General features: G+C 44.6%; 1 protein-coding gene across 1 annotated transcript in view; it reads right to left on the bottom strand.

Moving 5' to 3' along the window:
• Positions 1 to 366: 366 nt before the first annotated feature.
• The window catches only part of LOC137660160 (tyrosine-protein kinase receptor Tie-1-like), a 40,132-nt gene continuing 16,893 nt past the window's right edge, over positions 367 to 23,605 (bottom strand). Inside the window, exons 16-20 of the mRNA XM_068394854.1 lie at positions 6,493 to 6,828; positions 5,371 to 5,651; positions 5,060 to 5,132; positions 3,016 to 3,152; positions 367 to 2,240 (exon numbers count right to left, since the gene is read on the bottom strand). Coding sequence (XP_068250955.1) covers positions 2,226 to 2,240; positions 3,016 to 3,152; positions 5,060 to 5,132; positions 5,371 to 5,651; positions 6,493 to 6,828 — 842 coding nt within the window. The 3' untranslated portion in view covers positions 367 to 2,225. The remainder of the gene's footprint in view (positions 2,241 to 3,015; positions 3,153 to 5,059; positions 5,133 to 5,370; positions 5,652 to 6,492; positions 6,829 to 23,605) is intronic.

The raw sequence follows: 23,605 nt of genomic DNA, 5'->3' as shown, positions 1-23,605 counted from the left end.
CAGAATAGATGCTCACCTGAACGTCTGGCAGGCAAGCCCTACCCCCAAAACTGTGGTGCCCACAGCAGTGGCTTCCCTAGTAAACAGCTTAAACTCACGGTCCCGGGTGGGGATCCGTCTGCCGCCATGCGAATGCTAGGCAAACTCGCTACCACTGAACTAGCCAGATAGCTATTAAGGCTTTTAAAAGGAAAGAAAACAAGAAATCTTTCAGCTTTTGGGGTGAGCATCAATGTAAGGAAGCGAACAAGATTTCGAAGTAGATATGAACATCAGGTGAAGTTTGGAAAAATAAAAATGAAGAGAAAATGCTTAAAAGACTGGCAAGTGGGTGCAGTGCACAATCATTAATTTAGGATTTATAAATAAAATTCACTAATTCAGTTACAACAAAATTTATAAATAATTTTTTTTTTAGATTCAACATTGTTGATTGAGGGATGAAACAACTGTTCAGGAAGTGTTGTTATTCATTCAGCAGAAAGGGTAAATTCTCCAGTGAAATATACTCACATTACACTTAACTGTAATCTTACATTTAATAGAAGACTGGCATGCGAAAATAATTCTTATTAAGGAATATTCTTCTATAAAGGTCCCAGGGCTTAAGTTAACTCAATAATGCCCATTATAATACATTCTACCTCAAGTTGAAAAACATCCATACTTGTTTTAAATACTATAAAAGAGCTGTTTACATAAAAGATTCTCCCTCTTCAGGTAGTTATACCAACTGAGATGGTCAACAATCGCTTTAACATCAAGATTTTGAGCATTGCTGATCATTATATACATAAACCTAAAATACAAAATGATATATATATATATATATATAACCTTAAAAAAACTTAAAAGGGAAGTATTAAAGAAAAAATGATTGAAAAGATGAGTAAAAGCTACTGACCCTCCCAAGAACAGACTATGTAACTACCATAGTAATGTACATAAAGCAAGTTAGATATTGTCTTCTGTAATGTAGGATATTAAAAAACAGGTTGGGTTAAGAAAATTAATATCAAGTAGTACGTAAGAAATCTAGCTAATCTCATCAACATTGATAATGGAACGGGTAACCAAACTATAATAGGTCACAATCTAACAGGTAACCAAAATATAATAGGTCACAATCTAATGGGTAACTGAATTATAATCTAAAATGTAACCAAAATATAATAAGTCACAATCTAATGGGTAACTGAATTACAATGTAACATGTAACCAAACTAAAATAGGTCACAATGTAATGGGTAACTGAAGTACAATCTAACATGTAACCAAACTATAATAGGTCACAATGTAATGGGTAACTGAAGTACAATCTAACATGTAACCAAACTAAAATAGGTCACAATGTAATGGGTAACTGAAGTACAATCTAACATGTAACCAAACTAAAATAGGTCACAATGTAATGGGTAACTGAAGTACAATCTAACATGTAACCAAACTAAAATAGGTCACAATGTAATGGGTAACTGAAGTACAATCTAACATGTAACCAAACTATAATAGGTCACAATGTAATGGGTAACTGAAGTACAATCTAACATGTAACCAAACTATAATAGGTCACAATGTAATGGGTAACTGAAGTACAATCTAACATGTAACCAAACTATAATAGGTCACAATGTAATGGGTAACTGAAGTACAATCTAACATGTAACCAAACTAAAATAGGTCACAATGTAATGGGTAACTGAAGTACAATCTAACATGTAACCAAACTATAATAGGTCACAATGTAATGGGTAACTGAATTATAATCTAACATGTAACCAAACTATAATAGGTCACAATGTAATGGGTAACTGAATTACAATCTAACATGTAACCAAACTATAATAGGTCACAATCTAACAGGTAACCAAAATATAATAGGTCACAATCTAATGGGTAACTGAATTATAATGTAACATGTAACCAAACTATAATAGGTCACAATGTAATGGGTAACTGAATTACAATGTAACATGTAACCAAACTATAATAGGTCACAATGTAATGGGTAACTGAATTACAATCTAACATGTAACCAAACTATAATAGGTCACAATGTAATGGGTAACTGAATTACAATGTAACATGTAACCAAACTATAATAGGTCACAATGTAATGGGTAACTGAATTATAATCTAACATGTAACCAAACTTTAATAGGTCACAATCTAGTGGGTAACCCAACAACAATAGATCAGTGAAGGTAGACTAAATGATTTACTACTTAGTCGCATTGCTCCTGAAAAAAAAGAGATGTGTGAAAATAAAATCAATGAGATTAACGTGATTTCGAATACATAAATATTCAATCTGTTGGGGATAAAACAATTCAAAATAGGACATTTATAAACGAGAAATATTTCGCACAAAGAGAAACGGAAGACTTTTTATTTTTAGTCCTTTAAGTGCTTCGGTAAACACCAGTTTTGCAATGTGATATGGATAGGCAAAATACCTAAGAAGGTATACGATATACTGATCTTGTAGGTCCTGTAGAGAGTAGGGTTCCCCTACGGGATAGGGCTAAAAAAAAGAAACAGCCCTTAAAGAAGAACCATATAAGAAAGACTAAACTTGGATTAGACGAAATAGATCGAGCTACCAGAATGAACATGATATCTATAAGCAAGGTAGAAAAAATATCCCTTCTGCTTTTTGGTATTTATGAAGGAAACGTTTGCAATTGTTTTAAGGTAGAGGAAGAGATTTATGTACTACAGTAATCATATATATCTTTTGCAACTGATTTTAGTAGCAGTTTTCACGTCTACCATTGCTTCATACGTTGAGAGAAACAATGTCAGCATTGTTCTTACACTTGATAGTCATATTTCATTATGAGGATGAAATATAATCTTTAATGAAAATATAGGTATCATGAAATACCTCAAAGAATAATAGTCACTCTTTGAAGACGTTCTAGTTATTTCAGTTTATTTTTCTTATCTTAAAAATCAAATATGTATTAAATGAAAAGAATAAAACTGACTAACGAGAACACAGCTCCTACATACTTTGTGCTCCTTCTCACTGATGCTGTAGTCTTCGTTTTGAAAGATCAGATCCTCAGACAAAGGGATGTTCTCGTCATCCCATTGAGCATTACACGACAAGCTGCTGTCCTGTAGAAAATTAATGGGCTGCGATGGTTCTAATGGAATATAAGATAAAATATTATTTATTGTATTTTCAGATTAATAAAATATAGACCAAAACATACAATTTAGTAAGGACATAAGAAGAGCACACTTGAAAAACAAGTTTTAACTTTTGACGTTCCACCGATTCAACTGCCTGATTAGGAAGATCATTCCACAACTTGGTCACAGCTAGAATAGAAATTTTAGAATACTGTGTAGTGTTGTGACTCATAATGGAGAAGGCAGGGCTACTAGGATTAACTGTATACCTAATATTACGAACAGGATGGTACTGCCAGGGAAGATCTGAATGCAAAGGATGGTTAGAGTTATGAAAACTTATGCATTATGCATAACGAGCTAACTAAACAACAGTGTTAGATTAACATCTAGATCAAGACTTCTTCTTTGTGTGCATCCTTTCCCACTTCTATGTGGGGTCGATGTTTATGGCCAGCGTTCTCCATCTATCTCTGTCCCACACTTCATCACTGGTTAATCCCTTTGATCGAAGGTCATCCTTGATACAGTCCATCCACCTTCGCTTTGGTTTCCCTCTTCTTCTCGTTCCCTGTACCTCCGTTTCCATCACTCTTATCCCAACATACTGTTCACCTCTTCTCATGACATGACCGTACCACCTCAGTCTACTTTCTTGGATCTTATCTGATAGTTCTCTAACTCCTGTGGTACCCCTATTTACCTCATTCCGTATCTTTTCTCTTCTTGTCACCCCACACATCCATCTCAACCAAGTTGAGGCTGGCTTCCCCCCCCTCCTCAGGGGCTAGGTTATCTAGATCAAGACTAAGAATTTGTATTAAACTCTACTCAACTACTTGGCAAACAAGATATATGACCTGTTTGGATCTATGATTGTGAAAGTCGATCAATGGGTTATTATCAATATTAGTTCACCACTTGTTCCTGCTCTTCGTTCAGGTGAAGAGACATGAAAATGATTGAGCCAGATGAGAAATGGGGACGTTTCTAGGAAATCTTATTCTCAGGAGAAACAGAAAGACTAATGTCGCCACATACATATTTATAGCAAACGTTTCGACATTCTAATGTCATCATCAGTGCTACCTAAAGTGAAAATAATAGAAACAATACAATTTCAAATAAAAATTTACATAAAATAAGTAAAGAATTATTCAAAAATACATACAAATTGAATAGAAAATCAGTATGTTACGAAAAGGGGGACAGCAGAGGTATTGCAATTGAGGTCAGGCATAAGATATTCCATGTGAAGAGATTTAAATAGTCTTGATTCACTGAAGAGCAAGAATTGACTATCTTAAAATGCTCACTTGGTGAAACGAACTTACATATTTCCTAGCGTTCCCTAACATCTGAGTGTTTTGGATTACTAAGAGGGAGATCCATTCTGCTCGACTTTCCAATATGATTTTCGGTCCTGACTTTGAAGCTTGGATAAGTGCTTCCCAAATAGCAAACTTGGCAGTTTGGACATGAAAATGTGTAAATAACCAATGATCTAATAACAGTCAGCAGGCGATCTTTAAAACGAAAAAAAACGATCCAATTTTAAACTTGTTTACAGAAATAAACCCAAAATCTATTTGTGGAAATGTCTTAGAGAAGTGTTTAAGGTACCCGGCTGGCATGCCTGTATATGGGGATATAGGACGAAAAACACAAAATCCTGTAAGAAATTCAGAGCTTCGTGTGGCGATAGAGAATGCGTATACGAAATATTTTTGTCAAAATTCCTCTTACTTTCGTAGTTACAGGGTAATTGGTAAAAGTAACTCTATAAGCCGAAAACATTAATCCCTACAAGAAAATACAGTATTTCTTTTGTTATCATAAATTTTGATAATTACAATATTTTAACATTAAAAAATTAGTGACTATCTTCCTGAAGACTAACGAGTAGAAATGAACTTACTGTAAGCTAAAGTTGATATTACAATTATTGCAGCCTCCCCAGGTTGCGGCACACCTTCGTTGATTCCAGATACCTGTAAAGATATGGAAATTGAGTTTAAATTTGTAGTAATTGATTGTTCTTTCCACTTACATTATTAAAAATCTGCGTTAAAAAGAAACGTCAAATATCTGGCCATATTTATCCCAGGATTTTTACTGTTTTTTACGATTAAGAAAAAAACGTGTGACATTTCTTTTTTAATAATAATAATAATAATAATAATAATAATAATAATAATCATGTAAATATCACAAGGCCATATTACTTACATGGATCGTGTAAGATACATCCGGATCTAGGTAAGATATAACGCACGATTCATCTGCAACAACAAATCCTCCGATGAACCTTCTAGGTCGAGTTTCGTAGACTTCGATGACGTACCCATTTATATTTCCAGTCGGGGGGAAAGACGGTAAAGGATCCCAGCCTAAATCGATGACGTACCCATTTATATCTCCAGTCGGGGGGAAAGACAGTTTAGGATCCCAGCCTGAATCGAGGGAGCTGTGCGAGCTAACAATTCGCGTTATCTTTACCTTTCCAGGTGCTGAGAAAGAACGGAAAAGAAATTGTTTACATTACTTGAAGGAAATTGATATATATTCGTGTGCATATATAGGTATATAGGTATATATGAATATAAAACAACAACAACAACAACAACAAATGCGGCCGTTTCTAGTCCACTGCTGGACTGAGGCCTCAGAAATGTCTTTGTTCATGGTCGGGGGTTTAGCCAGTTTTCACCACGAGGCTGGTCAGTGAGGATTGGTGATGGTGGGAGGTCTATGTTTGATCGCCCACAGCAAAGCGACCTAATATGGGTGGCCCTGACTAGTACAGCTTTGCTAGTCAGGGTGATAAGCAAACCTTTTCAACACGTTAAGATAGCCAATTCTCAGGAAGGGATATATATATATATATATATATATATATATATATATATATATATATATATATATATGTATATATATATATATATGTATATATGCATATATATACATATATATACAGTATATATTAATATATATATATATATATATATATATATATATACTTATACATTATGTACGGTATATAAACACCCTGTTACTGTTCTTAAAATACTAGAAAATTTATTTTAACGGTTCATTGCTTCCTTTGTAGTTTACTTGTTTCCTTATTTCCTTTCCTCACTGGGCTATTTTTCCCTGTTGGAGCGCCTGGGCTTATAGCATCCTGCTTTTCCAACTAGCATTGTAGCTTTGCTAAAATCTATCTATCTATCTATCTATCTATATATATATATATATATATATATATATATATATATATATATATATATATATATATTGAACGATCATCTACATGTGCAGTTATGATCAAATACACATGATTTAATTACTCACCAACAGGAGGTGTTATGATCTTCTCCGATAAACGTCTAGAACTTTCATTCCTTCCTGCCTCATTTTTCACATAAACTGCGAGTTGATATGTTGTATGGTGGTAGAGGTCACGAGGGAGTTCTATTATGTAATTATGAAGATTCTGAGCCGTGAAATAAACTGCAGATATGTCCCCACTTTTGGGGTCTCTTGCCGAATTCGTTTTATATTCCCACACTGCCTCGATGTCCAAATCTCTGCCATTGTTTTTTCGACAATCATTCTCTAAGGTGACACTGCATTGTTTAAGTGATTTGTAGTCACCACAGTCTATCTTTTCGACCTTGATTGCTGGCACTGTAAAAGAAAATCGTGTTAATGGAGTGAATCAAATATTAGACTTTCATCGGACTGGGCCTTCAAAAATGGAAAGCGGCTGGATGCAGCCCATAATCTTCACCATCTTCCTCCCACGAGCATCGTGAGTGGCCGCCACCTTCTCAAAGCTAATTCACGTAAATATAACATTAATTTTAATAAAACATAGGTAATTATGATACTTTAATATTGACCTACGTGTCTGGCGTTCGCAGCACCTCTATGTGCTGCTTGCCAGAACAGAGGAGAAATACATGTGGGTGGAGCATGTTGAAGATTGTGGGCTGCATCCAGTCGTAGTCATAAAATATGGACGATAAAAGAAGTTTCAGGACAGATTAGTGTCATGATTTTATTTAGCATACTTTGTATTCACATAGTAAGTAGCATAATACACACACACACACACACACACATATATATATATATATATATATATATACATATATATATATATATATATATATATATATATATATACACATAAATGCACATATATATTCATACACATATATAACGGATTTTGAGCAAAGTGAAAAATCTATTTTTGGGTGAGATGGCCATGTCGTCCTGATGGAAGTTCCTATAGGGTAGCTTCCTAGGGTATATTACAACTACGGCGATATTCCCAGAGAATTTACCTTAAGGTACCAGAATTCCAACTCCTGGAGCAAATATCCCTAATGAAAGGGATATCGCGACATATCAGAGGACGTATTCTTGACACGCCACATGGCAATCTGCACCCCAAACAGAGATTATACATCGAGGGGTCAATTAGCAAGAAACAAAAACGGGAAAGAAAAAGGGGGAGCCGCTCCCAAGGCTCCCTCTTCTCCAGTTTCGTAAGCGTGCCTGGCGCCAATCCTGGCGCCATCTGTATTCCTTGTAGCGTACACGAGGTGTTACAGATACTGTATGTAGGGAGGGGTTCTACAGCCCTTTCATAGAAAGGGAAGGGCGGGTCCATCAGGACGACATGGCCATCTCACCCAAAAATAGATTTTTCGCTTCGCTCAAAATCCGTTTTTTGGGCTCATGCCATGTCGTCCTGATGGAAGTATACCAGAGCATTACTGTATCTGTGGATTCTCAGAACGTGCCGTACTCCCCGGAGGTAATTTTTCCTGGTCGACTAGACCTAGAGACCTAAGATGTTACCGTTATACATCTTTTCAACTAACCATAAACCATGTTAGAGCTTCCTGGCCCCTACAGGGAAGAGTCCTAGTAGACTCTGGAAAAGTCTCGAAGAGTACATATACCTATGTATGAATACCAGGCAAGCTAATATAGTGGTCTCACCCTATATTAAGTAAAGCATAGTTTGTAAAGAACCACTGCGTCAATATGAAATATCGACCAGTTCTCCGCACAATACTTGTATTGGACAAAGGTTTATATCCGCATAGGAGGAAACTTGTAAAACCGCCACCGTCCCCTTCTGGGACGGAATCCTCCCGTTAAGGGAAAGCATAAACCAATGCAACATAGCTTGCATAAAGGAACACTTCTATTAGAATTATCCCAGATAACGTACATAGAATGAATGCTCAATTATACCAATAAATTGACACAGGTGAAGGAGACGCAAGGTTCTCAAGAACAAGTTTATTGACAAACAATAAATAGACAGGTTAACAACAATTATATATATATATATATATATATATATATATATATATATATATATATATATATATATATATATATATATATATATATATATATATATATATATATATATATAAGAAGAGGATAACCCAAAACTTCAAGCATAAGTATGATTGTAAACAGAACTTGTTTATCTGAAAGAAAAACATTATTCCCACTTTTAAGATACCGAGGTATCAAAGTCATAAAAGTCTGTATTACAAATCAATCACATTAGCGTTAGAAAACGCTCAGCACACATGTCTGCACTTATGCTAGGTTCACCTTTGGAAATGGAACAGTCTATGTGGGCAACTCAGTGCCGTCACTTAGTTTGTAGTACCGTATGTAACTACACACTCACCATGGAATTAATCGTCCCAATTAAAACCACTGTTCCTCGCAGAGTTAAACAGTAGGGTTAACACCGCGACCCACTGCTACCACAGATCTCTTTAGTTCCTCTACTTGCTTCGCATAGTGGCGAAAGAACACTCTGGAAGACTTCCAGCCAGTGTATGAACGGAGATGTTCAAAATCCATACAATTAAAGAAATTTAAGGATGAGGCAACTTTCCTCGGATCGTGACCTGCGAGTGTACTGTCAGGATCCGCTCTGCGAATAAAATATGTGATTTTCGCTCTGTGTTGATTCAGAGATAAATTTGAGCCTGATGTTTCTCCCCTGAATAGTTGACCACCCTTGAAGTCTGAAGTTCTACGAAGATAGACCTTTAGGCATTCTACTGGACATAGAGATGCATCTTCTTTCAGAGGGCAGATTCTCCAGGGCCCCCACCTGTTGGTGGGTAACTCATTCTTGGCGAGAAACGTAGGATCCGGAAACAGGTTCAGTTCTCCCCCATCCAGGAACTGAACACGACCTGCCTCTCTCGAGAGGGCTACAATCTCACTAACCCTGGCCCCGGATGCGAGTGCAAATAGGAAAATAACTTTTTGTGTCAAATCCTTTAACACACACTCCTCATTGCTCAACAGAGAAGCGAAATGAAGAACTTTGTCTAAAGACCATGAAATGGGCTTTGGAGGTGCTGAAGGTCTGAGCCTAGTGCAGGCTTTCGGAACTTTATCAAAGATCTCGTTACCGAGGTCGACCTGGAAGGCATATAGAATGGGTCTTGTCAAAGCAGACTTACACGCCGAAATCGTGTTAGCTGCCAACCCTTGACCATGGAGGTGGATGAAGAAAGATAAGCAGAAGTCTGTCGAGATCTCCTGCGGATTCTTCGCCTTGACAAAGGACACCCATTTTCTCCAAGATGACTCATATTGCCTTCGAGTGGATTTGCACTTCTATTCCTCTAGGAAGTCTATGCTGGCTTTCGAAATCCCGAAACGCTTTCTCACCGCTAGGGAGAGAAAATCATGAGCTGCAGGGTCCGGGTTTTCTGTAATGAAGCGCAGACAGTCGACTTCTGGACTTGCTGGGTCAGAACTGGATCTGGTAGCGGTACAAACTTCAGCCGTAGTTCCAATGCCAGGGGGAACCACACGCTGTTCGGCCACTTGTGGGCCACTATTGCCGCTACCCCCTTGAAGGATCTCATTTGTTGAGGACCCTCAACAGAAGGTTGTGAGGAGGGAACAGATAAATCCTGGACCATCTGTTCCAGTCGAGGGACATCGCGTCCACTGCTTCCGCTAAGGGGTCCTTGTACGGGGACACGTACAGGGGCAACTTCTTGTTGTCTTTCGTCGCAAAGAGGTCTATCTGCAGTTCTGGGACTTGATTCAGAATGAAGGAGAATGATCCTGCGTCTAAGGACCATTCCGACTCTATCGGTGTGAACCTGGATAGAGCGTCCGCTGTCACATTGCGGACTCCTTGAAGGTGAACTGCCGACAGGTACCACTTCTTCTTTTCCGCCAATCGGAAGATGGCCAACATCACCTGGTTGAGAGGTGGTGACCTCGATCCTTGTCGATTCAAGCATCTCACAACTACCTCGCTGTCCATCACCAACCTTATGTGGATCGAGTGACGCGGGGAGACTTTCTTTAAGGTAAGGAGCACTGCCATAGCTTCTAGAAAGTTTATGTGAAAGGTCTTGAATGGCTTGGACCAAGTCCCCTGGACTTTTTTCCGATGAGAGTGACCTCCCCATCCCTCCTTCGAGGCGTCTGAGTGAATCGTCACCTACGGGTGAGGTGGCTGAAGAAGAACCGACTTCTTTAGATGTCTGGCTTGGGACCAAGGCCTGAGAAGAGTACGTAGCCGAAGCGGAACTGGTCTTCTCAGATCTCTTCACGCGTTTGATGCATAACTTCTCCAAACTCCGGTTGCATCCTTTAGCTGTGCTCTTAGCACTGGGTCTGTCACCGAAGCAAACTGGAGAGAGCCCAGTACCCTCTCCTGTTCGCGTCTTGATATCCTTTCGGAACCTAGAAGTCTCTTGACAGAACCCGCTATCTCCTTCCTTTTCTTCGCCGGGATGGAGAAACGGTGTGACATTAGGTCCCAGTGGATTCCCAGCCACTGGAACTTTTGAGATGGAGAAAGTCGAGACTTTTTTCTGTTGATCTTGAAGCCTAGATACTCTAGGAACTGGATCACTTGACTGGAAGCTTGCAAGCATTCTGTCTCGGATGCTGCCCACACCAGCCAGTCGTCCAGGTAGGCTACTACCTGAATTCCCTTTAGGCGTAATTGTTTGAGAGCTACGCTCGCAAGCTTCGTGAAAATCTTTGGGGCTATATTTAGCCCGAATGGCATGGCTCTGAAGGCGTATAGTTTTCGTTGTAGCCTGAACCCTAGGTAGGGGGAGAGTCGACGGTTGATTGGAACGTGCCAATAGGCATCCGACAAGTCTATGGAGACGGAATATGCCCTCTTGGGCAGTAAGGTCCTTATGTGTTGCAGTGTTAGAATCTTGAATTTGCAATTCACTATGAACTTGTTGAGTGGCGACAAGTCCAGAATGACTCTGAGCTTTTCCAAGTCTTTCTTGGGAACACAAAACAGCCTCCCTTGGAATTTGATGGACTTCACCCTTCGGATCACTTTTTTCTCCAACAGTTCTTGAACGTACTCCTCCAGAACGGGGGTGGAGTGCTGGAAAAACCGAGGGCACGGGGGTGGAGTGCTGTACCAGCTCCAGCCCAGTCCGTTCTTGAGTACGCTGTAGGCCCAGGGATCGAAGGTCCACCGATCCCGAAAATTCTGAAGTCTCCCTCCTACCGGCATCATCTCACTTGGACTGCCGTCCTGAGGTCTTGCCTCCCCGACCGCGATCACCCCTGAATCCCCTTCCCCTTGAGGGGCGCCTAGACGAGCCTCTGGCTGCTCCTCTAGGCTTTGCTCGAAAGGAAGTAGACTGCCCTTCGAACGTTGGGGTGAATGCCATGGACTGTGTCGACACGGCCTGGGGTACCCACTGAAATGTGGTCGGGGTTTGTGCCACCAACTGGGGCACTGAAGGCAATGGCAATTGCAGTTGCTGTTGCTGTTTAAGATGCTTGGCTGGTCGAGACGGTAGCCTAGTCCTCATAGTCTTCCTCTTTGGTTGAGGACCCTCATCCGGGGAAGACTTTCTTTTGTTAGCCAGGCCCCACTTCTGGAGAAGGTTTCTATTCTCCGAGGCGGCCCTATCAACAACTTCTTTGACCAATTCGGTAGGGAAAAGGTCTTTGCCCCAAATGTTGGAGGAGATTAGCTTCCTTGGCTCATGCCTCACCGTAGCCGAGGAGAACACAAACTCCCTACAAGCTCTCCTCGCCCTGACGAAGCCATAAAGATCCTTCGTCACTGTGGCCAGATGAGTCTTGGCCACTACCATGAACATTTCATGGACCTTGGGGTCACTTGCCATCGTCTCAAGAGTAGTCTGAAGAGACATTGAGGCAGCCAGTCTTTCTTTTGTCTCGAGCTCTCTCCGCAAAAGAAAGTCAGACAGCTTCAGGTCCTCGCCGAACTGACGTCCGGCAATATCAGCTTCCAACTTCCCAACTGAGAAGGTAAGATGGACGTCCTTCCAGTCTTTGTGGTCCATAGGCAGGGCCAGCGACAAGGGTTTACACTCCTCTAGGGAGGGGCAAGGCTTGCCGGCCTCGACTGCTTTTAGTACAGCCGCAAACCCTTTCTGTAAAAAGGGGAAGGCTCTAGCAGGAGAGGACACAAAGGAAGGGAGCTTCTTACTCAATGCAGCTACCTTTGAGTTCGAGAAGCCCCTCCCTTTCATCGAGGATGAAAGCAAAGCTTGAGCCTTAGCATGGTCCATCACTATGACCTCCTTCGGCTCTGTCTCCTCCTTTGAAGCTGGTTCCTTCCTCAGCCGGACATAACAGTCCGGATATGACCCCTTGCTGGGCCAGAATTCCACCTCCTCTAGGGGAACTGAGCCCAACTTATCCGAGATGACGATCTTTCCAGTCGTCATCAGCATGTGCTCAGCATACCTCCATGGGTTAGCATCTGAGCACAAGGGAAGGTCTTTCACATTGAGCTTTTTCTGGGGCCCATGTGATGCTGCAAGTCTCTGCATCTGCAGTTCCATTGCAGCCGCCTTCTCCTGATTCTCCTTCTGCATTTGTTGGATCATTCCAACAATGGAGGAGAGGGCCTGTCCCAGCTCTACTGGGAGAGCGGCCGATGTTGAGGGAATAGGCTCCGGGATCTGAACCGGAGTAGCCGACACCTCGTCGACCTCTTCCTCTACAACGTCTGGGGCTTGAACTTCATCCTGGGCTTCTGCCAGGAGGTCTTCCTCCAGACACTCGTCCACGTCAGACATCCTGTCATCCAACTGAATGTCTTGCATAGCGACCGCGACTTCAGCATCCACCTGGATCTGAACTTGGGGGATCTCCTCTTGAGGCTGGGGTATCACTGCAACAGCTGATGCCCTAGGGAAAAGATACGCCCTCATCTTCTCACTTGGAAGATAAGGTCCAAAGGTGTTCTACTGGAAGCCCCTTACCCAGGTACGAAGCTTCTCCCTTGCTATATCCCTTGATTCCGTCGTCCTAGGGGAATCAAAGGCCTCAGTAATCAGGTTAGTGCACACGGTACATACCTGAGGGTCCCAATACTGGAGATCACCCTTGGAGACAGCGCATGCTGCGTGCCTCCTACAAAACTCATGTCCGCAGAGGTTCTTACTGTGGACGTTGTAGAAAACACTTCCGCACTTCGGAGGGTCCTCCTGTAAAGAGAAGAAATTTCCATGAGTATCAAGTGAACTATGTATCACTGGATATGCATAGTAGCATAACAATTCAGAAAGGAAAGACACACACTTGTGTTTCCTTCACAACCAATTGTTGCAGCCTTCCAGATAATAAAATCGTATGGTTAATCTCTTCTAGAATAACCAATGAAAAGTTTCCAGAGGAAACAGGTGTAGCTCACACCTAAGCAATGATTTTAAAATCCTGGATAATAGACAAGAAAGAACTCACTTTCTTATCTGTAAGGCAACCGCAAAGGGCTGTGCAAGACAACACAAAAGTGTTAGAACACACAGTGCTGTACCAAAACTTATACTATAGTTTTCCTCTTACAGTATATGTTATACTGAAGAATACTGGTACAGTATAGAAGGTTATGTGCCGGCCGGCACACACCATAACTAGCTTTAAAGTATACTACTTAACAGCTATAAGGCGGCAGAACGCTGGTTCAAATGCATGTGCCGGCCGGCAACAGCCCATGTCGGCTACACAAAGTAGCACCCGGCTGCCGGCCACACTCTTGGCGACCGGCAGACAAGGGCTGACATTAGCCGGCCGGCAAGGGTACACAACCGATGCCAGCCAGCAGCAAAAGAACCAGAGGACTACGACTGCCTGGCTGCCGGCCTCATAGGCCGGCAGCCGGGTCGGGTACAGCACTAGAAGAAAACAGAATGGATGCCGGGATAAGAGCGTAAACAACCTCCAAGCCCGGCAATCCGAAAGAGTGCATATAAGGAAGGGGAGAATCTAATTCAGGCTTCCTGACTAATGCCGTCTGACTCATAGGCAGGCATGGATGAGGGACCAAGGGAGGTCCGGGTAGCACTCAAGCAGAAGACCCTTGCCGGCCGGCAGACTCTGCGGGCCGGCAAAGGACTGAGTCAATTCCACATCCTAACCTATCCTAGGTCCAGATGTAGAATGACGTACAGTACTGTAATGGCTAGGCCATTACGGAGATAGAGGGGGAAGGGACAAAGAGGGTCCTACCAACCTTGCTTTAGTGAAGGATCACCCGCAGCCAAGGAAACTCATCTTAGCCTAAGGGAGATCCAAGGAGGGAGGCCAGCAATACTTGCCAGCTCCCAAAGAACCAAAGCAAGGAAGGTGTTGCTACTCCTAGGGAAAGAATCTTATCCTCCCACCGAGAACAGCAACAAGGACTAGTCTGCTAGATCACAAAAGAAGGAATCATCTAGTACAGAAACCTTCGGTAGTGACCTAAGGAGGCTAAGCCTCCTATGTCTGTGTCAGGCCAGCGAGGGAGACTCTACCCCAAGCCAGACAAACACAGACTCAGACTAAAAACTCTGTTGTTCTGTCCCTCTCTGAAACCAGACTTACTGGAACAGGGAGGTACAGTAACACCCCAGTATAGTTTTTTTGGGCTCAAGCCATGGCGTCCTGATGGAAGGTTCCTTTTTGGTAGCTTCCTTGGGTAAATAACTACTAAGATATTCCCAGAGAGTTTAACCACAGGTTATCACAGAATTCTAACTTCTGGAGCGAGTATCCTAAAGGTTTCCCTTTAAGACATCGTATATCAACAGGGGACGCATGTATTAACGCGCCACATAGCTATCTACACCCCGAACAGAGATAATGCTTCGGTGTGTAAAGGCGGAGAATAGCTGGGAGCCGTTCCATAGCTAATCTCATCCGTGGCTACTTTTGGTACTCGAGACGTAAACAAACGGGCGCCATTGCTTAAATGACGTCACGTCCGTCTTCATCCTTTGTACAGTAGCTTGCCCTACTTAGACGGATTTTCCCTGTGCTATACTTATCGCTTTGCATCTTTATTATGTCGCTACCTTCAGCCTCGCCTTCTTCTGGAAAGTTGAGTACAAGGTTCCAGTATTGTTTAGTTAAGCTCTGACCGTAAAGTAAATATTACTTTCCGAGATATTTGTTGTTTTGTGGCAGATCTGTGCCGCTACCGGACCCGCCATTTTATGGCGTCGTTGTTGTTATGCATGCCTTATTTAGTTAGCCACAACAACGCTTCCGGCCTCATTTACTAATCGATAACATTAGTTTATTTAGTCTTCATAGCTAGGAACTTTTATATCGTGTTTTGACGCTTTTTTATCGGTCATCGATTGACCTCATACCAGTTGGCTACTATAGCCCCCAGGCCAGAGTGCCTATATATCAGTGTTCATGCATGATTTTATTAGTGATCCTAGGCTAACTTATGAAGATAGTGGCATTATTTTACAATACTATTGACTGTGATGCAAGTGTTTTCGCCTTCAGGGACCATATAGGGGATAGGTTAGTTAGTGTTCCTTCCTAACCTAACCTACATGTAGGACCCCTATATGCTTCCTTCATCCCCCTGCCCTTGGCATTCCCTCTGTATAGCCTTGCTTCCCTTACCATGTAAAGGGATCAAGCGCCTACCAGAGTATATTATCGCCTCTCAGTCCTCCCTAAGGGAATGAACCCCCCTTAGGGTTGCGCCTGAGAGTGAGGAACGGCTAGCCCTTCCTCTATGGCTAGGACTAGTCTACGACTGTCCTGCGATAGCGATATGTCTTCTATCCTTCCTAGTTCAAGGCATTTAGCCCTGCTCTAGGTTAGGTTTTGGAAGGGTAATTCTGTTCCCTGCTGAAACTGTACCCATGCACCGTTTCAGCCAGGCTGCCTTATCTTAGGTTAGGGAGTGTCCTCCCTTTCCTAGTGGCCGCTCTGGTACAGAACCCCTTCCATGGAAGACTCTTCTCTTCTCCCCTCCCCACCTATCTCTTGTATGGCCTAGCCTATACTTAGGTTAGTCTATACCCATCTGTCCCCTGTCCTACAACTCCTCCTTAGGGTGGAGTGATAGGGCTACCTTGAGCTTCTGTGTGCAGTCCGCTCTGGTACACATACCCTTCATAGTGTCCTATGGGGTTAACCACTGGATGTGTTCTGTATGCAGAGGTCTCCCCCCTCTTTGGGTGTCCCCTAGCCCTCCCTTGGGCTACCCTAGCTCCCGGTCCTCTGCGGCCCCTGCTTCTGGGTGATAGAGCCAGCCTCTATCATGGGTACACCCTCCCAAGGGGGGGATGTCTGGGAGTCCATGACTGGACTTCTTACATCCCTCCCTCTGTCTCTTTCACTATCCGGGTGCCGGTCCCTTGCCGCCTCCACTGTCGGCGATACCCACCTCCTACCTTGGTGACTCTCCCCTTACCCCCATGGCCGTCAGCCCCCCGTGTGCCGGGGGACTGCCGACTGCCGCCGGCTTCCTGCCGACTGCCGCCGGCTTCCTGCCGACTGCCGCCGGCTTCCTGCCGATGGTTCTCCTCCTTCCTCATAGCTTCGCCGTCCGCCTGCCGGTCGGCCACCGGAGTGCCGGCATCCACTGCCGGCAACCTGGTTCTGCTATAACCATCCTTGTCCCTGTCACCAATCTGGCATCCTCCGACTGCCGGAGCCGCCGCTCCCTCTACCGGCGTCCCGCCGTTGTGCCGGCGGCCGCCACTCTGGTATTACTCTTGACTTATATCGTCTGTCCTAATGCCAGAAACTCTGCTGGAGCGGCCTCCGGCGTGCCGGAGGTCTGCCGGAACCCCCCGGAGGCGTCAAGACTACTTGCACCCCCTTCCACTAGCTATCATATGAATACTGATAGCCCTACACTGCAAACAGATGGCCTGTTTACGCTATTGGATCAGTACCTTGGTACTGTTCTATTGGTAATCATGCTGTCCTTTTGTATTCTTCAGATTTCCAGCATGCTGCGTGTATCTTAGCGCGGCTGGTTGCCGGAAGCAGTTACCCTAGGGGACCCTTTAGCCCCCTAATTTGGGACTGAGTGGCCTCGGTCCCAAACTTATCCTTGGCAATTTCCATGGAATTCCATTGCCCTATGGACTTCAGCGGAATACTATCCTGTGCCTTCGGCCATCTCGGATTATCCAAGGATAAAGCTTGCGGTAGCCAGCCAGGCAGGATGCATGGAGTATGTTTTCTTTACTATTTCAACCTCTGTGCATCACACCCTTTATCAAGTTAAAATTAATGATTAATGTTAACTTAGCTTAAGAGCCATTCTTATGACTCCCCCATACTCATTTTCTCTTTCTTCCACAGGAGGAGCAGATGAAGTGTGACTTCGACTTCTGCGCTGTGAAACGCCCGCACTTCTACGGGCATACGGCTTGCAGGACTCACGCCCCTTGTGCTAACAAGAAAGGGGATTTGAAATTCTGGGACCCGCTGAACTGTACGGTCTGCCAGGCTCACATAGCTGATGGCTTCCATAACCCTCCCTCAGCGGAGGTCAGGGACATTTCTCGAGAGAAGCTACGCAAATGGGTGCGTGGCTTTCAGAAGAATGCCACCGGACCGTACCTGGCCACTGAAGAATTGAGGTCACTTCTGTTCCCAAAGGCCTCCCCTGATTCTGTGGTGCCCAAGGATTTGATCCCCACTGTCCAAATTACGGTGGAACCTGATGTAGTCATGGCCCAGTCCATGCACAAGTGCCGCCTAGATTCCGATGATGATGAACACATGTCGGATGTCTCGGAGGGTACGGAGAAGACCCTTATGGCTCAAGGAGCTGAAGATGATGAAGACCAGGTGGAATACGCCGAGTCGGAGCAAGAGGTCGCTCCTCCTTCCATCACCGCCCCTACTCCTACACCGACGGAAGTGTCTCTCCCGTCTACCTCCACGACCCCGGAACCCTTACCATCCACCCAAGAGATGCTCCGGTTGATTAAAGCCGTCATGGACGACAAGCTGAAGGAGAATCAGGAGTTCATCAGGTCCATGATAGGATCCAAAGAACCGAAGAAGATCTCGGTTAAGGATCTCCCCGCTTGCTCTCATGCCAACCCATGGAGGTATGCTGAGCATATGGTGATAGCGACCGGCAGAATCTTCGTCAGTGACAAGATAGGCTTGGTCCCCCTGGAAGACGTGGAGTTCTTCCCAAATTTTGAGGCCTACCCGGACTGTTACGTCCGACTTCGCTCTGAACCTGCCTCTAAAGAAGAGACCGAACCGAAAGAAGAGATAGTGTTCGATCTCGCGAAGGCCCAGGCTATGCTAGCCAACACGTTCAAAAGTAGGGGTTTTACCTGCTCTAAGCTTCCGGCCCTGAGCAAGAAGCACCCTACCTACGTCGCACCCGAGGATGCAGTACTTCCATTCATGGAAAAGGCCTTCGCTGCGTGCCTCAAGGCTGTGGAAGAGGGAAAAGCCTGCCCTGCACTGGAGGAGTGCAGACCCTTCTCCATAGTTACTCCCCCCGACGCTCGACACTGGAAGGACATCCAGCATACTTTCGTCGTGGGAAAGCTAGATCCTGACGTCGCCGGACGTCAGTTTAATGAAGACCTCCCGAAACTTAACGATCACCTCCTTCGTCGGGAACAAGATACGAAGGAGAGGCTCGCAGCATCCATGTCCCATCAGGTCCAACTTGACATTATGGCCTGTGACACCAGAGTACCAGACCACTACATGGTACTTGCCAAATCCCACATGGCAACCCTGGTGAAGGACATGTACCACTTCATGAAGGCTCGGAGAGCCTGTCGTGAATTCGTGTTCGCAGGTGCCACTGTGAAACACGAACCCCGGAGGCTGATTTCCTCCAACATCTGGGGCAAACACCTCTTTCCTTCTGACCTTGTGAAGGAGATCACCGACAAAGCCGCCACGGAGAATAGGAACCTTCTCCACAAGTGGGGCATGTCAAAAAAGAGGAAATCCTCTCAGGACGACGGACCTCAACCTAAGAGGAAATCTTCAAAACAGAAACCCCAGCAACGTCAACCAAGACGTCAGTTTCCGGGACCCGCTACCTCCCAAGTGGCAGCTCAGCCACAACAGACCTTTCAACTGGTCACCCAACCGGTATTGTCACAGTCACCGGTTTTCACCCCTGCTTTCGAGCAACAGACGACTACCTTTCATCCCAAAGGTAGAGGCTCAAACAGAGGTGCAGGCAGAGACGCGTCTCGCCGTCCCTCCAGAGGCAGAGGAGGAAAGGGAGCTAGCGGCCGAGGCAGCAAGCCCTCGGGACACCAGAAGCAATGAAGTGCTTCCGGTGGGAGGAAGACTCCGCCAATTCCAGGATCGTTGGACCTTCGATCCCTGGGCACACAGCATCGTCAAGAAGGGTCTAGGCTGGAGTTGGACTCAACCACCCCCAACATTCCAGCAGTTCTTCCAACAATCAACCCCCCTTCTGGAAGAATATGTCCTAGATCTCTTGAACAAGAAGGTGATAAGGAAGGTAAAGTCCACCAGGTTCCAAGGGAGACTGTTTTGTGTCCCCAAGAAAGACTCCGACAAACTCAGAGTCATTCTGGACTTATCCCCCCTCAACAAGTTCATAGCGAACGACAAGTTCAAGATGCTAACTCTTCAACAGATAAGGACCCTTCTGCCTCGAGGTTCTTACACGGTCTCCATAGACCTGGCGGATGCCTACTGGCACGTTCCGATGAACCATCACGCTTCCTCCTACCTAGGATTTCGACTCCAAAGGAAAAGCTACGCCTTCAGGGCCATGCCCTTCGGCCTCAATGTGGCCCCTCGGATCTTCACAAAGCTGGCGGACGCCATAGTACAACAGCTCCGCCTCCGAGACGTCCAGGTGATGGCCTACCTCGACGATTGGCTAGTTTGGGCTCCATCGCCCGAGGATTGTGTAAAATCCTGCAGCAAAGTCACCCAGTAACTAGAACACCTGGGATTCAAGATAAACGAGAAGAAATCTCGCCTCTCTCCAGCTCAGAAGTTCCAGTGGTTAGGAATCCAATGGAACCTTCAGTCACACCGCCTTTCCATCCCCCAGAAGAAAAGGAAGGAAATAGCAGGGTCTGTCAAGCGACTACTGAAATCCAAACGGATCTCAAGACGCCAGCAGGAACGAGTTCTAGGCTCTCTACAGTTCGCCTCAGTAACAAACCCAGTGCTTCGTGCACAGCTAAAGGATGCCGCGGGAGTCTGGAGACGTTCTGCATCCATCGCTCGAAGAGACCTCAAGAGACGGCTCCCAAACAGACTTCGACTTCTCCTCAAGCCGTAGTCGGAAGCAAAGGCCCTGAAAAGGTCCATTCCTCTTCAATACCCACCTCCATCACTCAACATCCACACGGACGCTTCGCTGGAGGGTTGGGGAGGTCACTCCCACCTAAAACAGGCTCAAGGCACTTGGTATCCCCTGTTCAAGACGTTCCACATCAACATCTTGGGGGCCATGGCGGTCCTTCTAACTCTGAAGAAACTATCCCCGCCTCCCTCGATCCACATTCGTCTAACCCTAGACAACTCGGTGGTAGTTCGATGTCTCAATCGCCAAGGCTCAAGATCGCCCCAGATAAATCAGGTGCTTCTCCCAATCTTCCGTCTGGCAGAGAAGAAGAAATGGCACCTGTCTGCAGTTCACCTACAAGGATTCCGCAACGTGACAGCGGATGCTCTATCTCGGACAAACCCGATAGAGTCGGAATGGTCTCTAGACGCAAGATCATTCTCCTTCATCTCTCACCAAGTCCCAGAACTTCAGATAGATCTCTTCGCAACGAGCGACAACAATCAACTTCCTCGGTACGTGGCCCCGTACGAGGACCCCAAGGCAGAAGCAGTGGATGCCATGTCACTGGACTGGAACAGATGGTCCAAGATCTACCTGTTCCCTCCCACCAACCTTCTGCTGAAAGTCCTCTCCAAGCTGAGAACCTTCAAAGGGACAGCGGCCCTAGTGGCTCCCAAGTGGCCCCGGAGCAACTGGTACCCCCTGGTCCTGGAGCTGCAGCCCAAGCTGATCCCTCTCCCGGGCCCAGTTCTCTCCCAACAAGTACAGAAGTCGACTGTCTTCGCTTCATCATCGAAAATCAAGGACCTTCATCTCATGATTTTCTCTCCCTAGCCGCAAAGAAGAGGTTTGGGATCTCGAAGAAAAGTGTAGACTTCCTCGAGGAATACAAGACCGAATCCACAAGACGGCAATACGAATCATCTTGGAGAAAATGGGTCTCCTTCGTCAAGACAAAAAATCCTAAAGAAATCACAATTGATTTCTGCATGTCCTTCTTCATTCACCTTCATGGACAGGGATTAGCAGCCAATACGATTTCAACTTGCAAATCGGCCTTGACTAGACCAATTCTGTATGCCTTCCAAATTGATCTGTCCAGCGACATCTTCAATAAACTACCGAAAGCATGCGCTCGTCTACCCCCAGCACCCCCACCGAAACCGATCCCCTGGTCATTGGACAAGGTGCTCCATTTCGCCTCCAACTTGGATAATGATTCATGCCCTCTCAAGGATCTGACTCAGAAAGTTATATTTCTCTTTGCTCTTGCCTCAGGAGCCCGAGTCAGCAAAATAGTGGCATTATCAAGAGAAGAGGGTCACATCCTGTTTACTGATACAGGAGACATTACCCTCTCCCCGGATCCGACGTTTCTCGCCAAAAATGAATTACCCACCAAAAGATGGGGCCCCTGGAGAATATGCCCCCTGAAGGAAGATGCTTCTTTATGCCCAGTAGAGAGCCTCAAGGTCTATCTTCGCAGAACTTCGAACTTTGGTGGAGGCCAACTCTTCAAAGGAGAAACATCGGGCAGCGACCTGTCACTGAAACAATTAAGAGCGAAAATCACCTACTTCATTCGCAGAGCGGATCCTGACAGTACACCCGCCGGTCACGATCCTAGGAAAGTTGCATCGTCTCTGAATTTCTTTCAGAGTATGGACTTTGAAAGCCTTAAAAGCTTCACAGGCTGGAAGTCCTCGCGTGTTTTCTTCAAACATTATGCGAAACAAGTGCACGAAGTCAAACATTTTGTGGTAGCCGCAGGTAGTGTTATGAAACCTGCACCTAACTCTGCATAGAACAGTGAGTTACTTGGGACTCTAACTCTTCGGGTGCCTATGTTGACCCTCGAGCGATACATAGTGATGTCAAAAACACTTAGTGCTTTTATAACTGTTCTTATCCCAGGTGAAATGTCATAGTTGTCACACAAGTGCCGCATGCCCTGAGCATGATGTGTTTCAATCAAAGACTAACGTTCCTCGAGAACGAGTGCCTACTAATAAATTTGAAATTCCCTTTCAGATTCAAGAGCAAGTCTTTATTACTATGTACATTGTAATTACTGTAAATGAACTTTACTTATTGCTGCAATTCATTTAATTTCTGCAATTGTGAAATAAAATTTCTATTTTATTACTTGTGCGTCTCAATCAGCTCCTACTTACTATGAAATACATGCCTGTCATAGTTTTATTATCCCCTTTCCTTATGGTTCATGGAGAAATTAAGGTACTAACCCTTAATTTATATTCACTCTGACAATGTAATATTCCAATACGAATACTTACTCTTCATACCCTGGAGACGAAACCAACCTTCTCAGCACACAGTGTCCAACCACCACTGGTCTGCCTTCCAGAATGTTCCGATACGAATGCCAACCATTCAGTCTCGTCTCCAAGTTCTTCAGGTTCTTCTATCAGGGTGAATAGCCCTTCAATAACCACTTTGACGTCGGCATGGCCCGTGGGAACTTCACTGCCAAGGGGGGCAGGAAGACTCTTCCCTACGGTTCTTTACTAAGATTACTATGCTATTTGTTCAAAGCCCTTGGCACTTACCAATAGGGGAAAATCTACCACGATACATTGATTCTCTGGTATTCTTCCATCAGGACGCCATGGCTTGAGCCCAAAAAACGGATTTTGAGCGAAGCGAAAAATCTATTTTTGGGTGAGATAGCCATGGCGTCCTGATGGACCCTCCCTGCTACTTCGTCCAGTTTTTAGGTCCCACCCTGCTCTGCTGTATCATGGTGATCGGCAAGCAACTGGCTTCAGGATGAAGACGGACGTGACGTCATTTAAGCAATGGCGCCCGTTTGTTTACGTCTCGAGTACCAAAAGTAGCCAC

Source organism: Palaemon carinicauda, chromosome 20 (assembly GCF_036898095.1).
Source record: "Palaemon carinicauda isolate YSFRI2023 chromosome 20, ASM3689809v2, whole genome shotgun sequence".
Taxonomy (NCBI): domain Eukaryota; kingdom Metazoa; phylum Arthropoda; class Malacostraca; order Decapoda; family Palaemonidae; genus Palaemon; species Palaemon carinicauda.
This window is presented reverse-complemented; position numbering and strand designations above follow the sequence as displayed.